We start from the raw sequence: 19766 nt of genomic DNA on the forward strand, positions 1-19766 counted from the left end.
CACGGGTCAGAGTTGAGTTGAGACAGCAGAAACAGCATGGAGGCCGAGGAGAGAAGGAGCGGCAAAACCGCTAAAAAAGGTCAGTTTCCGAGAATAAATTGTTCTCTCATATAGATATCAGGCTCTCTAAATGTTTATACAGCCTTACAGACGTCAGGAAGAGGTTTAGACCTGTTTTAATGGTATACACAGGTGGTATTTGGTGTAGTTGCTGTTTGAGTGGTTTACTACAGCACAGTGACTTAACTTTTTTAACCATGCTAGCTTTTTTTGAACAAGGTTTCACTATTTGCAAAATACAAAAAAAACATAATACAGACCGTAACATACCTGGTCACCACCCTCCCACCCACCAGAACTGTGCCGCTAAATCAAATATTGTCATTTTATGTAGTTGTTGATAAGGTGAGTCACGTAAACAAATATAGCAGAGACAGAAAAAACATATTTGACAGTACAAGTAAGGGGTAAACATGTATTACAGGGTCACATTTTCTGCTTCCAATTGATCCATAAAAGCTAAAAAAGGCTGCCAGGTTGAATAGAATTTCAAAACAGACCCTTGGAGAGAGTATTTTAGTTTTTCTAGCTTCAGATGTTGCATAGTCTATCTAATCCAGTGGGAATATAACGAGGGAAGAGGATCTTTCCACTAATGTACAAAAGGCTACCACATTGGACTTACAATTACTTAAATCCACAGCCTGTGGAGTGACACCAAATAAAGCAATGAAAGGAGATGGATCTATCTGTTCTAGTAATATTGTAGAGAGAGTATTGAAATTTAACTGACAGAAGTGATGTAGTTTTGGACATGTCCAAAACATGATTAATAGAGTTGCATGAGCTTGCTTGCATCTATTGCAGGTAGAGTTTAACTCCGGTCTAATTTTGGACAGCAATGAAGCCGTAACCATGTAACTTTTTTTCCCCTCCAAGTCTTACAAACATCATGTATATAAATAAGTCTACAATTACAAGCACACCAGAGGTACTAAAGGATGTGAAACAAAGAAAATACGATGACCATTTTTAGAAACATTGTAAAGCTGACAGAGGTTATAACAGCTTTTTTTGTTATTACAGTCACAAAAAGATTTAATGTACTGATTGATAAAAAAACAACTGTGAGCAAAGTTTTTTTATATTCAGTGAATCCAAACAATACATTTTTCTAGAGTAATATGAAGTTGGGGTAGATATGATCACTAACAAATCAAGACTCCACAGATGTTATGTACGTGGACATTTAAAAAAGTAAAGGTACTAGTGTTTCTCTGAGCTCTCCTAAAAGGTGTATCAAATATCCTTCTTGAGTTTCTGCAAATATGGATTAGTCGAATAAAACCTGTGTATCATCTTAAAGGATGTCTTTTTGACTTTTTTAGTAAGGGGAAACTTTCTCCCAACAAATATCTACAACAAAAGTAGACCAATATGATCAGGCAGGAGTGCTTATGATGTTGAAGGATTGCCTCATTTTTGTCCTCGTTCTGCCAACAGTTTTTTCAGAAGCATCCATCAGTATAGGTTGATTTCTGTTTTTCCTTAAGTCCTTAAAAAGCTTAACTATGTAACTTTTGTTTGTGTGACAGGTGGGAAACGTGTCAAAGCAATGACAGCTGAAGAAGAAGCAAGAAGGTGTGAAATTATATCAAATTAGTTGCATCACTGCTAAAGCACCATTTCATACACTAATCCTTAGCAAAGTTTGTAGTACAGTTACACAACAGCTCATACTGTACACACTGACATATAGAGTATTTATATTAATAACATTGTCTCTATTATACATACATGCCAGATCTATACAGTATACACCTACTCATATCATACCTCCAGCTGTTTTATCTGTACATATTATTATAATGTTCTTACTGTGTATATCTGTGTACCTCTTAGTGTTTATTACACATTAAGTTCTGTTAATTGCAATTTGGCACCTCTGGCTGAACTGTGTTTTGTTTGTTTAGTTCCTGTGCAATGACAATGAAGTCTAATCTAACCCAAAACATCTTCTAATCAGTGGTGGAAGAAGTATTGAGATCCTTTACTTAAGTAAAAGTACTAATACCACACTGCAAATTAAAAGTAAAAGTACTCATTATGCAGAATCGACCCACTCAGATTGTTTTATATATTGTAAATATATCTTTACACTATTATTATTGATGCATTTATGTAAGCAGCGTTTTACTCCTTTTTATCGGTTTAATTTATAAACGTGTTATCACTTTAAATTGATCATGTTTTTTATGTAAAATCTTGACTTGAAAAGTAGCTAAAGCTCTCACCTAAATGTAGTTGAGTAAAAAGTACAATATTTGCCTCTTAATGTAGTGAAGTAGAAGTATAATGTTACAAATGTTGAAATTATTAAAGTAAAGTACAAGTACCTCAAAATCGTACTTAAGTACAGTACTTGAGTAAATGTACTTAGTAACATTCCACCACTGCTTCTAATGTGTGTGTTTATCTTCTGTCAGGAGAGAGGTGGTGAAGGAGACGTTAAGGGAGAAGTTTGACCTGGAGAAAAGAGCCCTGAAGATAGTGGAGCGTCTCCTGGAGGACAGCGTGGCTGAAGACTTTTTGGTTGACTGTGTACGTATCATCTGAGTTCACTTTTGCAGCAGACCAACAAAAGCATCAGCTCACAGCTCGCCAACAGAATTGTCAAACAGAAATGGGACAAGTTTTCAGATTGTCAATGGTTTGAACACTTCCAGATGCACATTCTCCTGTGTTATTTCTTGTCTCTCACCTAGATATGTTGCAAAAAATTACAGTCATGGAAAAAATTCTTAGACCTCCCTTGTTTTCTTCAATTTCTTGTTCATTTTAATGCCTGGTACAACTACAGGTACATTTGTTTTCTTGATAATGATTTTGGTTATTATCAAGAAAAACATGGAAAATGGCTAGATATCAGCTCTTAAATTAAACTCTTATGAGCTATTTCTTGTTATTATCATTATATTTGTCCAAACAAATGTACCTTTAGTTGTAATAAAATGAACAAGAAATTGGAGAAAAAGGGTGGTCTAATATTTTTTTCCATGACTGTATATTAAGGATCATTTAGTTGTCAGCCTACAAGTAATTTCCCCTGTCAAATACTTCTATGTAATGTTTTTTTCTCACTTAGTGACAGTCATGAATTGGAAGATATGCAGTATATTTGTTCTGTTATGGTGGAAGCAGTAAATTATCACAGTTGTGTCGTTTATTTCACCAAGCATTAGAACACCATGGAGATAAATAAACTGAGAATCTTATTTCTCCTCTTTTCTTCACAGGCAAAGTTCATTGCTCCTGCTAATTACAAAGACACTGTAGAGGAGAGATCCATTGCTAAACTGTGCGGTTATCCCATATGTTCAAATAAAATGGGCAAGGTAAGAGCCTGTTTAATGTTGATCTTAAGAGTCCTCTGCAAGTAATAAATGTCATTGTTTCTTATGTATTTTATGCTTCTAATCTAACTCGGTGCTACTTTTCATTTATAGGTCCCAAAGCAGCAATATAAAATATGTACTAAGACCAATAAGGTGTATGACATCACAGAGCGCAAGGTAAGTGCTTCTACAGTCATGGAAAAAAATATTAGATTATTGTTTTCTGTAGTTTCTTGTCCATTTTAATGCCTGGTACAACTAAAGGTACTATTTGTTTCGACAAGTATAATGATAACAAAAATAAGAGCTGATATCCAGCCATATTCCCTGGTTTTCTTGATAATGATTTTGGTTATTATCAAGAAAATCATGGGAAATGTCTAGATATCAGCTCTTAAATTAAACTCTTATGAGCTATTTTTTGTTGTTATCATTATATTTGTCCAAACAAATGTACCTTTAGTTGTACCAGTCATTAAAATGAACAAGAAACTGAAGAAAACAAAGGTGGTCTAATCATTTTTTTCATGACTGTATGTGTGGCTGTGGATAAAAAGGGAAATACTTACTTACATTTATTTTTGTGGAGACAGTCAAAATAATGATTGTTTTCTGGTCTGTCTCTTGTGATAAGAGTTTTTGTAGTAACTTCTGCTACAAAGCGTCCAAAGAGTTTGAGCTTCAAATCTCGACTACGCCACTGTGGCTCAGGCAGCACGAGAGGTACGTCTGCTCTTATTCACTACTATGAACTGATCATTATTATAATCTATTTATTGTTAAAAATATTGTTTTTCTCTTTTTTTTCTCACGAACAGTCCTCCAGAAGTTAAATTAATGAAGAAAGGAGATGGGTATGTATTTGCTCCAGAGTTATTGTATGCTAATATTTTAGATATTTACATGTCTTATAACTTTTTTCTGAGCTGATTCAGCTACGAAATGGATACATCTTTTTTTCTATTATAATTATTATTATTTATTTTTTTAAACTGTATTTATTGTCTCTTTTAAAAACGAATTACAATGATACAGCACAATAAAACTCAACAAACATACACACACATATATGTACACTACAATAATTTCACTACTCACTATAGCTTTTATTGAAGTATTTATATTTTTCATTCAAACTACTACTTTTTTTTCCCACCCTGTAATTTACATTCACACTTTTTGCTTCTGTTTTTGCTGCTGAGACAAGTGAATTTCCCCATTGTGGGATCAATAAAGTATAATCTAATCTATTCTAAAATAAAATACTAAAATACACAAACACCTTTCTATACTATATACATTGTGTCGAAAATATTACCAGTTTAATTTTACTAATTTTTTTTAGATGTTTGATGTTATAAATGTAATATACAGGTTTCCTCTGGGTGCTGGGAATCCAAGCAATTTTTCAAACCTTGAAAACACCACAAATTCAAGTATATTCAAGGCTTGAAAAGTACTTGGAATAAAGTGCTTAAAACGGCATAAAATGTAGGTTATATTGGTAGGTTTTTTTTAATTTCCCTCAGGATAAATAAAGCATCTATCTACCTATCTATCTATCTATTTATCTATCTATGACACCAAATCTACTTTAATAAAACTGAAAACTTTGTTTTCATTCAATTTGTCACCTTTCTGTAGAATGTCCCAAAACATAATTTTAATTGTTTATAGCACTTTAACGCGATGAAGTGAAATAATCCGTATCCTGTACAAACTCTGTACACATATGTAACTTGTCAGAGCTACAAGGGGCTGGAGAAGCTTGAAATTTCTTTAAAAGGGCTTGAATTTGACTTTGGAAATGGTGAAAGAACCTTGAATATAGGTTTTGTAATAGACTAATTCTGTGTAATCCGTATGTGTCTAGTGGGAGTTCTGGTGAGGAGGTGCTGCTGACGACGAGGCGTCTCGAAGAGGAGGACATTGAGAACCCGCTCGCTGCTCAACCCGAGGATGCTCGCAGCTCTCAGGACGCTGCAGTCGGCCTCGGCCACAGTGACGGCAGCGACATCGAACAAGAGCAGGACTTTGTCTCCAGCGTGGTTTCCCAGCGGCAGGGTCCCAGGGTGCACTGGGGCGACCTTCCTAAACGTACAGATGAGGACAAGAAAGGTGATCGAGGGAAGGTGGAGAGGCAAAAAAAACAGAGGAGAGAGGGAGGTGAAGAGGAGGCCGAGGGTCATCGAAAACAGGGTGCGGAGAGGGAGGGGAACATGAGAGAAGATGAAAACGGAAAGGAGTCTCGTTCATGTAAAACAGAAGTTGGAACTGATGCTGAAAACTCATTAAACACACACAGACCTAACGGAGGCCTGCCTGACGAAGCCAGCGTGGAAGAAGCTACTGCTAAGCTGAATTGTTGCAATTTATCTGAAGGAGTCACTCCTGCTGCTCCTCCACCTGTTGAATCAACAGATAACACAACTCTCGCCAGCTCTTCACCGTGTAAAGACTCAAACAGCTCAACAGAAAGCAAACGGCTCCCTCCTTCACCCCTGATCAACACGAATCAGCACAGCAGCAACACGGCTTCAATCAGCCAGCCAGACCTCAACATCACACAGGTGGGAATGAGCAGGAGAGGCGCCGCGGGGCTACGAGATCTACTCAAGAACCACACTGCTGGAGCCAAACCCGACAACATCCGTCTGAACCTCCTCGAGTGCCTGAGAAGAACGTTAAAGGAGTGGAGCACCGATGAGACCCTGAAGTTCCTGTATGGCGCCGAGCATTCACTAGGCTCGCCTTTCGCCGATGTTAAAGAGGAAAAAGAGGTGGAGGAGGAGCTGGACGAAGACGACCTGGAGGATGAGGTGACAGATGAGGGTGCAGACGGGGTTGAGGCAGGGCCGCAGAAGAGACCATCTGCCGCTGCGCCGGACTACGGGGCGCTGCGGCAGGAGACCCAGCAGCTGGAGCTCAGAGTCAAGGAGTTTTATAAGGGGACCTGGGTTTTACCTGAGGAGGCAGAGGGGAACAAGCTTGGAAACAAGGTGAGTGAAGGGAAAAGAGAAGAGAGGAGGCTTGAATAGAGGGGCCTTGTTGTAAGAATCAGTGGCCACATGGAGGCACTATATAATAATAATAATAATAACAATAATAATGCATTCCACTTATAAAGCGCTTTTGGGACTGATGATGATGATTTGTCACTGTTGAGTTTGAGAAGGTTGGTTTGGAGCCAGGATTTTTTTTCAGTAATTCAGTTAGTGAGGGTAGAGCGAGTATTTAGAACATGTATTTAAATAAATGTGAAAGCATCAAGGTTTGCTTTCCAGCACTCACACATCTTGTTTGTTCCCCAGCAGGTGACAGTCCAGGACCAGAGCACGAAGGATCCAGCTCTGCCGCTTGTCGACTCTCACGCACAGCACCTCATCCAGAAACGAATCACAGTGGAGAGGCTCACCAGCTGGTGTGTGTCCTTTAAGTTGTGTGTCTCTTTCACCTGTTTGCATTAATTGCGTGTGCCTATTAACATGTGCGGGACAGCTACATGCAGGGCAGGAATTTCACGAGGCCCACGAGCCATGGCCCTCGTGCCCTAGCAATTTGGCCTCGTGCCCTTAAAAAACATAACTGCCCTGAGGCCACGGTGGCCTTGATGCCCCGCCCGCACTGCCCCAGTTGGTTTAGCGGTTTTCTAGTCTGCCTCTTTCCTGTCAACACAGCTTTGACACCTGCGACTTTTGAGAAAAAAAGCATCTTTTGATTGAGAGATCCATGATCAGCGGTGGGTTTGATTCGAGCCTGGCATGAACTACATGCGCTAACGCCACATTTCAAGCTACTGAAAGTATTTTTATATGATTGATAAAATAAAGTTATTTAGCGTTGTGTTCTGCTCAGCAGAGTGTCTGTCGACCCACCTCTCCGTCCTCTTCCGAGACATGCGAGCATTCACACACGCGCGCGCGCACTCGTCCCCACATGATCGCTCCGTGTCTCACCGTCTGCGTGTGCGCGCGCTGAACTAAATACTATCAACCTGTCCGGGCTGTCAGAGGCCCAAATGCACCGTTGCATACGCCGTTCGTTAGCCGCGAGCTAATATTAGCTAACAGTTCAAATTGTTTTAATCACACTAAACTGTGAATTACTGTTTTTAGTAACTTCCTGTCGCTAAACACATGCAGCTTTCAAAATAAGAGCGCAATGTATTAACAGAATCGACCACAGAATTTACAAGAAGACTGTCAAAATAAGATGCCTCATTAAAATATACAAGAACCTTTATTCTCCTTTAAAATATGCAATGATTAAGATCAGTTTATATGATGGAATAGTTGCATTAGAATGTGTGAGAGGCAACAAATTTGGGCTTTTATCGAAGAAAATTCTAGCCAGCTATTTTTTCACACTGGCTGGCTGCTCCATGTCCTAGTGGGAAGCATGTTGACAGCAATTAAACATGACACAGTAGGATAACAAAGATGCTATAATACAGTCTTATTATTATTAGTTTGGATTTATTGAAGTGGGGTTGTGTGAGGTTTTTAATCCATAGTCCATTTGTCTATTTTCATCCCTCATCTTTTTCTCTCTGCGTTGTGTTGCAGTCTCAGAAACATTGTGGGTCCTCTGCGCCTCACCATGAGTGACATCTCCACTGATTTGAACAACCTGGTCCGGACATTCAGGTCAGTTCAGCACACGCAAGTACACACTCTCCTCTGCAAGTCTGTTTGCATAAGTCACACAGTTTCACCACAGTTTCACGCACATGTTTTTTTTTTGGTCCGATCATTTCAGCACACTGACGAGGCCTAAAATGTGTCACACAAAATGTAGCTGTCTATCTGTAAATTTTAATGTAAAGAGTAGAAAAATCAAAAACAAGTTGATAATGGTTTCATCGACACATTTAAAGGTGCAATACTAGAGCCAATATTGAGCATGAATCAGGATGATGGTATGCTGCTTTACTGCAGCAACATGTCTGCTGTGTGTAGAGAAATCCTGCAAATTTGTACACATCAATATTAGATTTGTTTTGCTTTTTCAAGAGTTATTTGGGGATTCTGCCATGTCCTATTATAAACAGTATATCTGTTCTGTATATCTATCTGCGGAAACAAATCTGTTATCCAGTATGATCTGTAAACTCTGCTAGCAACAACAAAAACGTATATTCTCAGAGGAATCAGATCTTTAAACTTGTGATTAACAAAAGGCTTTTATTTTAAATTCCACAACATTGTAGAAAGATTTGATGCAGGACTCTGGTGCCTCCTACAGGTAGACAGGAAGCATGACAACAACAGAGTTTCATCAACCCTCCATAGACTCTTTTTCACAGCAGACATTTTGACTCGTCACAGCAGATAAAGCACAGCTGGTACTTATAATAATATTAATACTTGGGTTGGTCGTTTTCTGAGGGGAAAAAAGCAGAATTTGAAAATACGGCCCTCCTCTTGCAGCTCTGCCCTCTCTGTCCTAAGCCCCGGCCACCAGACGTTTGTGAGAATTCCCGTTTTCTTTGCAGATTTGTCAGCCTCTGAGATGACATATTGGTCCGATGCTCTAGTTTGCTACATAAGAGCTGCAGGATACAGTTAGCAGAGAGCTAAAATATGACCAACATTTTCTCTTCCTCTCTGAAATGATTTGTAGATATATTTTTGCATTTATTGTCAGACTCTCTGGTAGGTGGTTTTTTTCTTCTATTTTTTTAAGAAGCCCATCTTCCTCTTTTTGGGTTGCTCTGCAGTGGAGGCAGTTGTTTCCAATGCTGCAAAAGAAACTTTTTCTTCAGGAATTGCCATTGAATAAAGCTTTCACCATTTGAAGGGTGGATGTGCCTGTGCCTGTGACCTGCATTTGTAAAACAGCCAAAGGGCCTGTGATTGACCATAGTTTCCTGTCATGGGTTAGATTTTCTAAAGCCTGAAAACAGAGCAAAGAGGAGGTGCAGAACTTAACCTTATCTCAGACTTATGAATTACAACATGCTGAAAAGTTGAATTAAAATGTTGAATGAAACATTAAAAAAAGCAGAACTTTGCAGCGTTATTTTTACAACTTCCCGATACGATATCCTGATGCATCCTTAGATCTTCCAGTTTCATATGATACCAGTATTCCCAGTATGTTCCTAAAAGTGAGCCCTCTACGGCCTTCAGAAAAAAAACTGCCCGCCGTCTCTAAATATCAATCCTTGGCAGCCATGAATTGATATAATATTGCCGCACAAAACATAGCAATATGCTGTATCGATTTTTTCCCCCCACCTCTACTGAAAAGCTATAGAGTTTCTGTCCAATGACGATTACAAAATAACCTGACCACGAACAACAATGGCTCCATTAAATTTGAATAAGTGAACCGGCATGTAAAATAGCAGAACCCTGAAATTGAAGCAGAAGTTCAGCTTGTAATAATTATTTTCTTTTCCCAGTAGTAGTCAGTATAGCGGTTATTAAACAATCTTCTACCAGAATTGAACATTTCCTGCCATAGAAGCGTTCTCTGTTCCCATTGGCTGGTGACGATGTTTTTTTAACAGGAGTGCTATTAAATCACTGTGTGGTGAGTAACACCTCTAGAGTCCTGCTTCCAGGAATTCTGCTGTCAGAAGCCCCGCTCACATGAGGCTTCAACCACAGAAAATACGCAGCAGCGCTGTCACACACACATACATCACTGCACTATTGCAGCCAGTGTTTGTGTTGGTCGGTCCGGCCTTGTGCACTTTTTGTTTTCTTAGTTCACTTATCATCAGAATCAGGTGGTTTCTGACACCTGCCTATAGAAAGTGGGTTATATGTAGAATTATGTGTATGTTCACATGTTTTGTGCAACACACAGACATGCCCTGACATGATTTTTTTTTTTTTACAGCTTCACCAACACAAACATCATCCACAAAGCTCCAGAGTGGACCCTGATAGCCGTCGTGCTCCTCCATCTGTAAGTAAACAGTGTGTCTGTGTGTGAATGTGTTACTGCAGTGTTAAGAGAATGCACAGTGACAGCTGGACAGTCTGCTCCTCAGAAAATATTCCAAGGAAATCAAGGGCCATTGTTCCCAGGAAAGCAAGCTTGACACCACTGTTAGTCACTACCTGGTGTGTGCAACTGTTTGTGTGCGAGTTATGAATGAAGTGAGTTTTTATATTCAGTTGTAGCTTATTAAGAGTAAACTAAACTCAAGTAAATTTAGATTTGATTAGTTTTGTTTATTTGTCATTGTATATCACTCATAGACTGTATATAAATAATGGACGTAGTCACCGTGACGTCGCCCGTTGGAAGCATCAAGTTCAGCGTTACACAGCGACTCCTTGTTAGTCCAACCAAACGCTGAACAAGACATTTTTACTGAACAAAACTTTCAAATAAACTGTCATTAAGTGAAAATACAGTGAAAGGGGCAAAGTTATGATACCAACCCGGTAAACGTCCTTTTTTACATCTATATAACTAATTTATTGACACGTTGCCGTGTTCTGCTTCTCTCCTTATGACGGCTCGCCTTGTTAGTGACCTGTCAATCAAAGTTAGCCACGCCCCAATTCATACGATTCTTTATCTTCTATTTTCTTCTAAATTGGGCCATTTTTTGAACTATTAACATGAAGTTGTCTTGAAGAAGTGTTGTCCTAAAAAAAAATTTCTGACGTAATAAATCAAGTGAGAAGTTTTCTCATTTTGCATTGAAATGAATGGACAGAAATGTTTTTGCAGCCGGAGGTTGCCACCTGATATCACTACACAACGAAATTAAGATAATCAATGACTCACTTAGCAGCATAAGAAAGGAAGAATGTGAAAGGGTCAGTATTAATAAATACATGGATGGTGTAAAATACAAAAATCATGACAAATTATATTACACATTCTTTATCTTATATGATGAAGTGATGACATTTTATATTCAAAAGGTCAAAGGCCATCTTTAATGTGAAATCAAAACATTCTGCAAAAACACTTTTCTGGCCATTTTTCAGCACCATAACTCAGGAACAGAAGGGCAGAATGTGACCATATTTCACTTTTGGCCAGACTTTGGAAACTGTGGTGACTGTGGAGATCCTCTGTGCTGCTGGGTTGAAGATGTGTGTGAAACAGCCCGGTTTTAGAATGCAAACTTCTTTGCAGCAACATCCATATTTCAAGACTTGTCTACTGTCTTTGTGTTCTCTCCTGTTCTTCTGTTCATCCACTAAAAGCTCAGGTGATTATCGTTGCACCATGTGACGAAGCTCTCTATCAGTTCTCTGTAAAAATAGTTTCTAAGACAGCAAATTTCTCACTGGAAATTTTTCACTGGACTCATACACAACATACGACATTGATTAGTCATTGTTTTATGCAATTTTCAGGCTGAATCACTTTCTAAGGAAGTTATGAGCACATCTCTGGTTCATACATGTAGCGTATAAAGACCAAGCTACACTTGAATTGATATAAATAAAGCTGAATAAACAGCTGCCAAATATATATTCAGTTTATTATTTATCAGGTGGAAAAAATCCATATGTATATAGCTATATTAAGACTAAAGCTGACATTATATTAGTGACAGCTGACTGTAACTTGCTGTTGCATGAAGAGGTTGATGCTCAAATCAAAGCAACAACTTTTGTTCTTCATCCAAACAAGCAAACTGTCCAAACTTTCAGCTTCAAAAGCTTCATGGTGCTTTGACAAGACGCTATATGGTGTGGCATTGTTACCAGCACATGCCATATGGTCTGTGTGCATGCATGCATGTGTGTGTGCATGTGCGTGTGTGTGTTGCTGGCAGTTCATGGACAGTTCCGTGCTGCTCCCGCCTAAGTACACAAAGACGCCTCATGGCCTTATCTCCACCTGATTGCCCCTCTCTAGATCCGTGATCCAGGACAGAAAGCACACACAGGCAGCCCAGTACACATTCAAGTTAAACACACACACACACACACACACACACACACACACAGTTCCTCTGTATACATCCAAGCAAAATGAGCACTTTAAATTGGCCCGGCTGGGAAAACTTTCACCTGATGCCCGGCTGAATCTGATTTACGACTCCTTCAGTGGCCCCCAGGTCGGTTTGCATCAGTATCATAACTTACATTGTGAGCTCTCTCGAGGTGAACAAAAGAATACAGTAAGTGTTGTGACACAAATCTATAACTCTTAAAGCAGGAGAGCCTTGTGACTGCAGACTCAACATGTAATTTTCTGCTGCTCTGGGTCTCTCAATCAAGAAGGAGTTTGGTGATGTTGGGAAGTGGGATCATGCTAAATGATGATGTGAAGAGTAGATTAGTTTGGGTTTTATTAAATACATTTTAAATAATTATCCTCAACAAAAGCTCAGTAATCTTTGGGGATGTGATCAGAACACTGTTTTTTGATCAGAGGTATGTGAAGTAAAAAAAAAAAAAGGCAAGATTTGTTATCTGTGCACTGCGGCTTCGACCTGATTGTAGGTGTCTTGTGATGTTGATTTAAAACAACTGATTTTATCTCAGTGATGAACCACATAATAAGTAAGTTGCATGACAGTGAGTCCACGTGATGATTCCTCATCACCACTCCGTCTCTGATAATCAGCCCTTCCACAAACATTTATTCTCTTTGTCTCGTGTCCCACTGGCACTCTATGATTTCATTTGTTCCCGTTTTAACTTCGAGCTTCTCCGTCCTTCCATTCCTCCATCATGAATAATTTGGTGTGCTGTCTTATCTATCTGCTGCATGGCAGCTGTGGAGCTAGTCTGGCCTCTATTGTTCACGCTAGCTGAATAATGGATGCCCCCCCTGCAACACTAGACCCTGGGGTGAGCCGGAGATTAACCAGCAGTGCACCTCCACACAGGTAGACGGGACAGGTAGAGGGGGAGGAGAGGGGTGACGGGGATCAGGTGGAAGGTTGCAAAGAGTGGATTTAGAGCTGAGGGTAAACTCTCTGTATGTAGTTGGTCTTTTCTGATTTAATAGATCATGACACACACTGTAACAGATTGCTGTAAGAAAACAGCCAAATTGTGACAGTAACATACTGTTTTCTATTAAAAAGGTATTATACTGTAGAAAACAATGCATTCTGGGCAATATTTGTTGGTAGCTTGCCGTTTCCCATAAAATATATGATGAATGAATATATGATATATATATATGATATTTTCTATGTCTCTTCTTGTCCACATTTTTAATGGCTGTATTTTACTTTACTAACTCATTCAGTATATGGAATATTAAAATTGCTGAGGTTGCAGTGAAGACAGCGCTTAATTCATAGTAATTGGCTTTCAGACAGTAATATGCTCTATTTATAAAAAATGACTGCATTGTATACTGCAACAATATTGCAACTAGCTTCAGCACTATACTGTGTTTTAGTCTACTGTAAAAATCAATGAAATGCAGGATTTTACTCTAATTCAGTATGTGGTTTTATCACAGTAACATACTGTAAAGTAAATAACAGTAGATGAACTGTAAAATTAACAGTAGAATGCTGGCAACCCTGCTGCCAGTATTTTACTGTTAATTTACAAGACAATTGTTGACAGTGCACCTTCTTAAAAAAATCCACCATTTATATGGATTTAGATCAGGTTATGACATGTCACATTACCTGATGGTTCGAGTCATCATGGAGTGTGTTTGCATTTCCATAAGTATCCTGGTTTTGAGTGCACATGTAAATATTATATCCTGGGTTCAGTTCAGAAAGAATCTGATTGGATTTCACGCTATGGGATTTGGGAATGGGTCAAATCTTGCAAATGGGTTATTCAAAAGAAAAATGGATTCTCAGATTGAATTAGATCACATAATCCGGTTTTGGGTTTGATCTGGATTCTGTATGTGCTACTGTATTGAGATGCCTTTGATTAAACATGAATCTGAGATATCCTGATTAGGGCTGGACGATATGGACCAACAATATTTTTAGGGCGAATGGCGATATACGATATATATTGGTATTTTAAAGAAAACGTGCGAAGTGTTTAGTTTGAACTCGATGTCACAATTAATCATCACTAACCTGTTTCCTTTAAAGACTAAATTTTCTTTTGGTGCCTACTATCTATGCGTGTGTATAATTGTTTTTCATTTTGTGTTTCAGGTTGTCTGCAGTGTCTCCGGTGGTGCGAGACGCCTTGGAGACGGCAGCATCAGTGGAGTATCTGAACACGCTGATGGAGGAGCTCGGTCTGCAGGAGCAGGACCTTCTGAACTTAGTGCGGCTGTTTAAAAGCCCGGCACACTGACACACACACACACACACACACACAGACGTGGACATATGAATTATACATACACACTCAGGATCACTGACTGGATTAAATAACTGTGTGGGTATCCCACATTTTCTATAATGTTTGTTTTCCAAAATAAAATTGGTTATAATAACTTTTGAAACGAAATCTCATGTCCTTTTTATATTTACTCCTTGATGCATGAGTCAAGTGTAACAAAGTACATTAACTTACAACTTACATTAACATTAAGTACTTAACTTGAGTATTTTCTTCTTGTGCTACTTTCTGCTTCTACTCCACTACAATCCAGAGGGACATCGTGTACTTTTTGCTCCACTACAATTTGACAGCGAAACACTTCATGGATCCAGGTTGTCAAATGTTAGGATTTGCTGCTTTTTTCCTTTAAATCATTTTAATTCATTGGTAATAATGTTGAGGTTTGGACAAAACAAACTTTGTGAAGGTGTCTCTTTGGGCTCTGGGTAAGTGTGACGGCATTATAATGATCAGCCATTCACAATAAAAATTATTATTAGTTCCAGTTCAATACAAAATTAGTTAAAAAAACTGCAACTGCAGCAACAAAATCCTTCCTAAAAGCTTTAATATGAATGCATGAGTAATAATATAATAGTATAAAAGCCACATGGAACACTTTGCATGCCACTGCAGTTGCATTGACAGTTTTTTTCTGACTGCAATTACAAACTTTTACTTAAGGATCTGGACACTTCCTCTCCCGCTGGCCTGCCGGCTGTTTCGCTGCATTACTGCAGTGTGTACACAACTCTGTGGTGAGATATGTGCAAATCAGATCCTTGAAGTTTTAGAGCAGTGGGGTGTTGAACCTCTGCAGGGCCAAATAAATCACACCCAGCTCTTCCCAGTGAAAACGCCATGTGGACACACTGCTCATTTCTGCTGTCATAAAAGTGACGCTATTCCTCCAGACTTCCTTCACATGGAGCTTTATGGCACCATAATGACATTTGTTATATGGGTATGTTAACAATGTGTTTGTCTGGAAATATTTGGTTTTGACCAGGTGGCGCATGCTACAAAACGTTTTTCTATTGAATAGTTGAGATAGAAGTTTGACCTCCTGTCATGCAGATTGGAGACGTGATTGATGGCCTGCATGGTTTAACACAGCTTCTCTTTTTATACAACGTATACCTGCAATCAGTGGACTCAGATGAAGGATTATTTAGGGGGAAAATAGTGTTACTGTACATTAAAATATTTTTTTAAATCACAGTTATGATAAATGTCATAATTTAGAAATGATCCCAGTTAAATGTAGAAGGACTGAAGTAAAGGCTTGTTAATTTCTAACTGAAAAAAACGGACAACTGAGCTCCAAAAGTTAATGTTTAATCCTTGAATAGACGCAACTGAAAAAGCAGCATTTTTCAGAATTCGATAAAAAGTGATAAAAAAAAATGATAAAAGTGATAATTAATTTGAGAAATTATTTTTAAAATATTCAGCCACATTGATTCACTATTTACAGCCTACATTTTCTTCTCACATTAATAATAATATATTTTTTTTCACAACAATAATAATAATAAAAACATACTCGATAAATAAACGTTTATTCCCATAAATTCAACCAGAATATCTCAGGCTAAATAATTAACTACATTCAACAATAGGAAAAAAAATAAGGCAATGCAACAAACAATAGAATAAAATAAAACGCGACCGTATGAATAGTCAGAATACATTAAAAGTGCAGGATTTCATGCTCTATTTGAGTCCGTGCTGCGTCTCCTTGTGTCTCCTCAGGTCCACCTTCCTCTGGAAACCTTTCCCGCAGAGGTCGCAGCCGAAAGGTTTGAATCCCGTGTGTTTCCTGCTGTGCGTGATGAGGTTGGAGCTCTGACTGAAGGCCTTACCGCACACCTGACACTTGTGCGGCTTCTCACCTGCAGCAGCAACGAGATAAACGTCAGCCTTGCGCCATTTTTACGCATTACGCACGGTGAAACGTTAAACAGTGGTTTGTTTTGGGGGCTTTTTATTTGTGCAGTGTCTCACCTGTGTGGATGAAAGTGTGCTTTTTCATATCTGACTTTTGGTGGAACCTCTTCCCGCAGTACTGGCACGGATAAGGCCGCGTGTCCGAGTGGATGAGCAGGTGCGTGGACAGCGTAGAGGAGCGCTTGAAGCTTTTGCCGCAGATTTTACAGCTGAAACTCCTCTCCTGTAAAACGTGTAAAACATCAGTGTGGAAGGCCTCAAAACAGTAGATCTAATTGCAGAAATACAGCAAGGCTCAGGCTGCTTTGGCCTTTCCGTCCAGGATGTGGGCCTTTAAGGATATATAAACTTGTGCAACAGTGTAGTCTCAGTTCGAGGCCTACCTGCGAGTGCACCGCTCTGTGCTGATCCAGGCTCACTGCGTGTCCGAAAGTTTTCCCGCAGATCCCGCACTCAAACGGCCGCGTCCCGCTATGCGACCGGCGCACGTGAACCTCCAACCCGTGAGGCGTGGAGAACACCTTTGGGAAAAATAGACGGATGACATTTTTACTTCCACATTAAACTAAAACAAATGAATTTACATTATACTTCATCATCAAAATATAAAGAGTCATACTCTGATCAATAATAAAACATCACCAAACTCTAACAATATTCATAAGAAACATTATTCACAACTATTGTGCTTTCTGTAACGTAACGCTTTAGTAAACGTACCTTGCAACATTTAATGCACTTATAGGATCCACTTGACTCCATTTTAGAGCAAATAAAATCATTCTCAGACTTGATCTCCGCCCCGCGGGGCTTCTGCTTTACATCCACATACAACTCGTCTCCATCCCGCATCCTGCAGATTTGGTGGCCCGTTGAAGAAAAGTCCTGGTAGCACCCAGTCACCGGGCCCCGCTGTGCGTAAAGCGGCTCGGTGCCGCTGTCCTCTGCACCGTACAAGCTGACGGGTGAGTGAGGCTCCCTGTGACCCTGCGTGTGGCGGTGATACGGCCCCTGAACCAGATGCCTCAGCTCGGAGCCGGAGTACGCCGTCCAGGAGTAAGGGAAGAGCGGGATGTTGAAGTGGTGGGAGTCCTCCGCTGCAGGAGTGGAGCAGTTCTCTGAATCTGAAAGGTAATTTTGATTTAATGTGAGTGAATATTCTCAGTGACGAGTGCAGCTCATGTTGTTTCAAAGTTTGATCATTTGGAAAATGCACGGTGCTCTACTGGAAACGTTTTACATTTTACATTTATCATATAGAATGTTGTATGCAAGAAGATGACTGATGACACAAAATATTTGAAAACATTATTGTAATGAAATCGATTATTAAATGCAGATAAAACAGTAGACTTATCAATGAACAGTAACGCATACTCCTGGATGCCACTATTTTGGCTCTAAACTTCAGGATATAAGTGGCAACAGTGCTGAAAATGTTCAAACGATATTACCCACTCATAATGCTGATATGGATTTATGGGAGCAGCCATAAAGTTTAAAGCTCACCTTCACAGTTCAAATAGGCCTGACATCAACACATTTTGCTGTAACTTTTTATACTCTTCTAAACACAAGTGAAGTCTGGATGAAAACAGACCTGGTGAGGAGGAGGGAGACGGGGGACGCCAGAAATCACAGTCGGAGGATCTGTCACACACGCTGCCTCCGCAGCTCAGCGGGGAGCTGGAGGACAGCGACCCCGGGGACAGCAGCCTGGACCCGGGGGACAGTCTGTCAGCGCCGGCGCTCACATCCTGCTGCGGCTCCAAACTGAACTCCGCCTGAGATTTGGTCTCTAATGCAAGCAGAGGAGAGCAGAGGAACTGAGAGACTGTGCAAATTGTGCCTAGTTGTAGATAGAGGAAATTTATTCTAATTGAATGAAGAAAATAATGTCTCTTACAGGCGTTATTCAACCATTTTCGTGCGTAATTACGCACAAACGAACATACCTGCGCACACGTGTGCCAGAATAGTGTCCAGTCTGCTGTAGTCATCTTCCAGGTAGCGGGGCTGGTGGTAGCTGTGGGCCCGTTTACTCTTCACCAGGAAAGACCTCGGCATGTTTTTGTGTTTTAACTGTCCTTCAGTTGGTGTTTCGGTGCTGCTCAGGTCTGAAATCCTCCACTTCACTTCACTTCACTTCACTTCACTCCTCTCCAGCTGCTCTGACTTTATCTCTGGACAGATTGGAACACTATTGGTTGACAGGCGAGACTGCGTTGGGATTTTTGGCAGGCTATTACGCATGCGCACAGAGGCCGTATCGTTTACCAGGTGTCGCGGGGCAGGTGGCCAAAAGCGGGACCACCGTTCCCCCCAAAGGATCCCGGTAGATATGGGACTGGAGAGGACGTATTATATGTCCGTATAGCTGTTAACGTGACGGAGACTGAATCACACAAGAGGAAGTTTACAGGGATGTTTCATAAAGTTTATTACAGGCTTATCTTGGCTTAGTCTAAACACTTATGGCCTAAATTGATTGTGTGATATTAATTAAATGATTATATTATCACGATGTAGGCTGTTTTTAAAATAAAGAAAGCTGAGATCATTTTAGAAATTCTATTTTTTTAATGCAGATAAGCTTTACTGTTTCGTACCGTTTTGCAGTTGGAAAAGCTGTTTAAACATCACAAGAAATTAAATCAAAACTGAGATTGGATTTGTGCGTTTGCGAGTAATGCTTGGAATTTCAAAATAAAAGCACCAGCTCTCTAAATTAATTGAAAATATCTTTAAATAAATACATAAAAGATAATTTTGAGTCTCATCAAGCCAAATGTTTCAAAGACCAGTAACGATATAATTTGTGATTATATACTAAATGTGTGTGTTTGCAGGCAGGGCAGGCTGTGATGGATAATGACCTATTTGTTTGACTGGTTGTAAAGTGATCCTGTTAATGAGACGCGCACAGCCGCTCCGCACAACAGCCTGCTGGTGGGGAGCCGCAGTATCCCTTTACAGTTACACTGCTTCAGCTTACCCGCACTGACTCCAGCCTTATTGTTTTACATCATTAAAACCCCCCTCGCGACCCAATTAGGTTGTCCACTGAAAGAAATGCAGGATAGGATACACACATGCCAATTTGAATATTAAAAATAAGTTACATTTAACCAGCACAACACAAAAAGTTTTAGAAAAGTTGTAGAAAATC

At 39.6% G+C, this 19766-nt stretch overlaps 2 protein-coding genes across 3 annotated transcripts; one reads left to right on the forward strand and one right to left on the reverse strand.

Annotated features, from left to right (window-relative positions):
- The first annotated feature begins 8 nt into the window (after positions 1–8).
- Positions 9–14773, forward strand: rpap2 (RNA polymerase II associated protein 2). Of its 2 annotated transcripts, none has more exons than XM_059344966.1 (12): positions 9–79; positions 1596–1641; positions 2487–2601; positions 3297–3395; positions 3507–3572; positions 4030–4118; positions 4214–4249; positions 5269–6394; positions 6707–6816; positions 7961–8041; positions 10245–10313; positions 14473–14773. In XM_059344966.1, the coding sequence occupies exons 1-12, from the start codon at positions 37–39 to the stop codon at positions 14615–14617; spliced, it is 2025 nt and encodes a 674-aa protein (XP_059200949.1). In that variant the 5' UTR covers positions 9–36; the 3' UTR covers positions 14618–14773. The 2 variants fall into 2 exon arrangements, with proteins under 2 accessions (XP_059200949.1, XP_059200950.1); XM_059344967.1 differs by having other exon boundaries at positions 6710–6816.
- A 1284-nt stretch (positions 14774–16057) lies between these two features.
- Positions 16058–18821, reverse strand: gfi1aa (growth factor independent 1A transcription repressor a). The gene is made up of 6 exons (XM_059345049.1): positions 18553–18821; positions 18198–18395; positions 17318–17721; positions 16981–17118; positions 16655–16820; positions 16058–16542 (listed from the first exon to the last, which is right to left on the reverse strand). The coding sequence occupies exons 1-6, from the start codon at positions 18662–18664 to the stop codon at positions 16364–16366; spliced, it is 1197 nt and encodes a 398-aa protein (XP_059201032.1). The 5' UTR covers positions 18665–18821; the 3' UTR covers positions 16058–16363.
- Between the last annotated feature and the right edge of the window lie 945 nt (positions 18822–19766).

This window comes from Centropristis striata, chromosome 11, assembly GCF_030273125.1.
Source record: "Centropristis striata isolate RG_2023a ecotype Rhode Island chromosome 11, C.striata_1.0, whole genome shotgun sequence".
NCBI classification, from domain to species: domain Eukaryota; kingdom Metazoa; phylum Chordata; class Actinopteri; order Perciformes; family Serranidae; genus Centropristis; species Centropristis striata.

Bases quoted from the DNA above. Each gene is read 5' to 3' on its own strand.
- rpap2 (XM_059344966.1), top strand. From the start codon at position 37: ATGGAGGCCGAGGAGAGAAGGAGCGGCAAAACCGCTAAAAAAG. The intron at 3,396-3,506 runs GTAAGAGCCTGT...TTTCATTTATAG, and splicing joins GTTCAAATAAAATGGGCAAG to GTCCCAAAGCAGCAATATAA. The intron at 6,395-6,706 runs GTGAGTGAAGGG...TTTGTTCCCCAG, and splicing joins GGAACAAGCTTGGAAACAAG to CAGGTGACAGTCCAGGACCA.
- gfi1aa (XM_059345049.1), bottom strand. From the start codon at position 18,664: ATGCCGAGGTCTTTCCTGGTGAAGAGTAAACGGGCCCACAGCTACCAC. The intron at 18,396-18,552 runs GTATGTTCGTTT...TGCTTGCATTAG, and splicing joins TCTGGCACACGTGTGCGCAG to AGACCAAATCTCAGGCGGAG. The intron at 16,821-16,980 runs GTAGGCCTCGAA...CACGTTTTACAG, and splicing joins ACAGAGCGGTGCACTCGCAG to GAGAGGAGTTTCAGCTGTAA.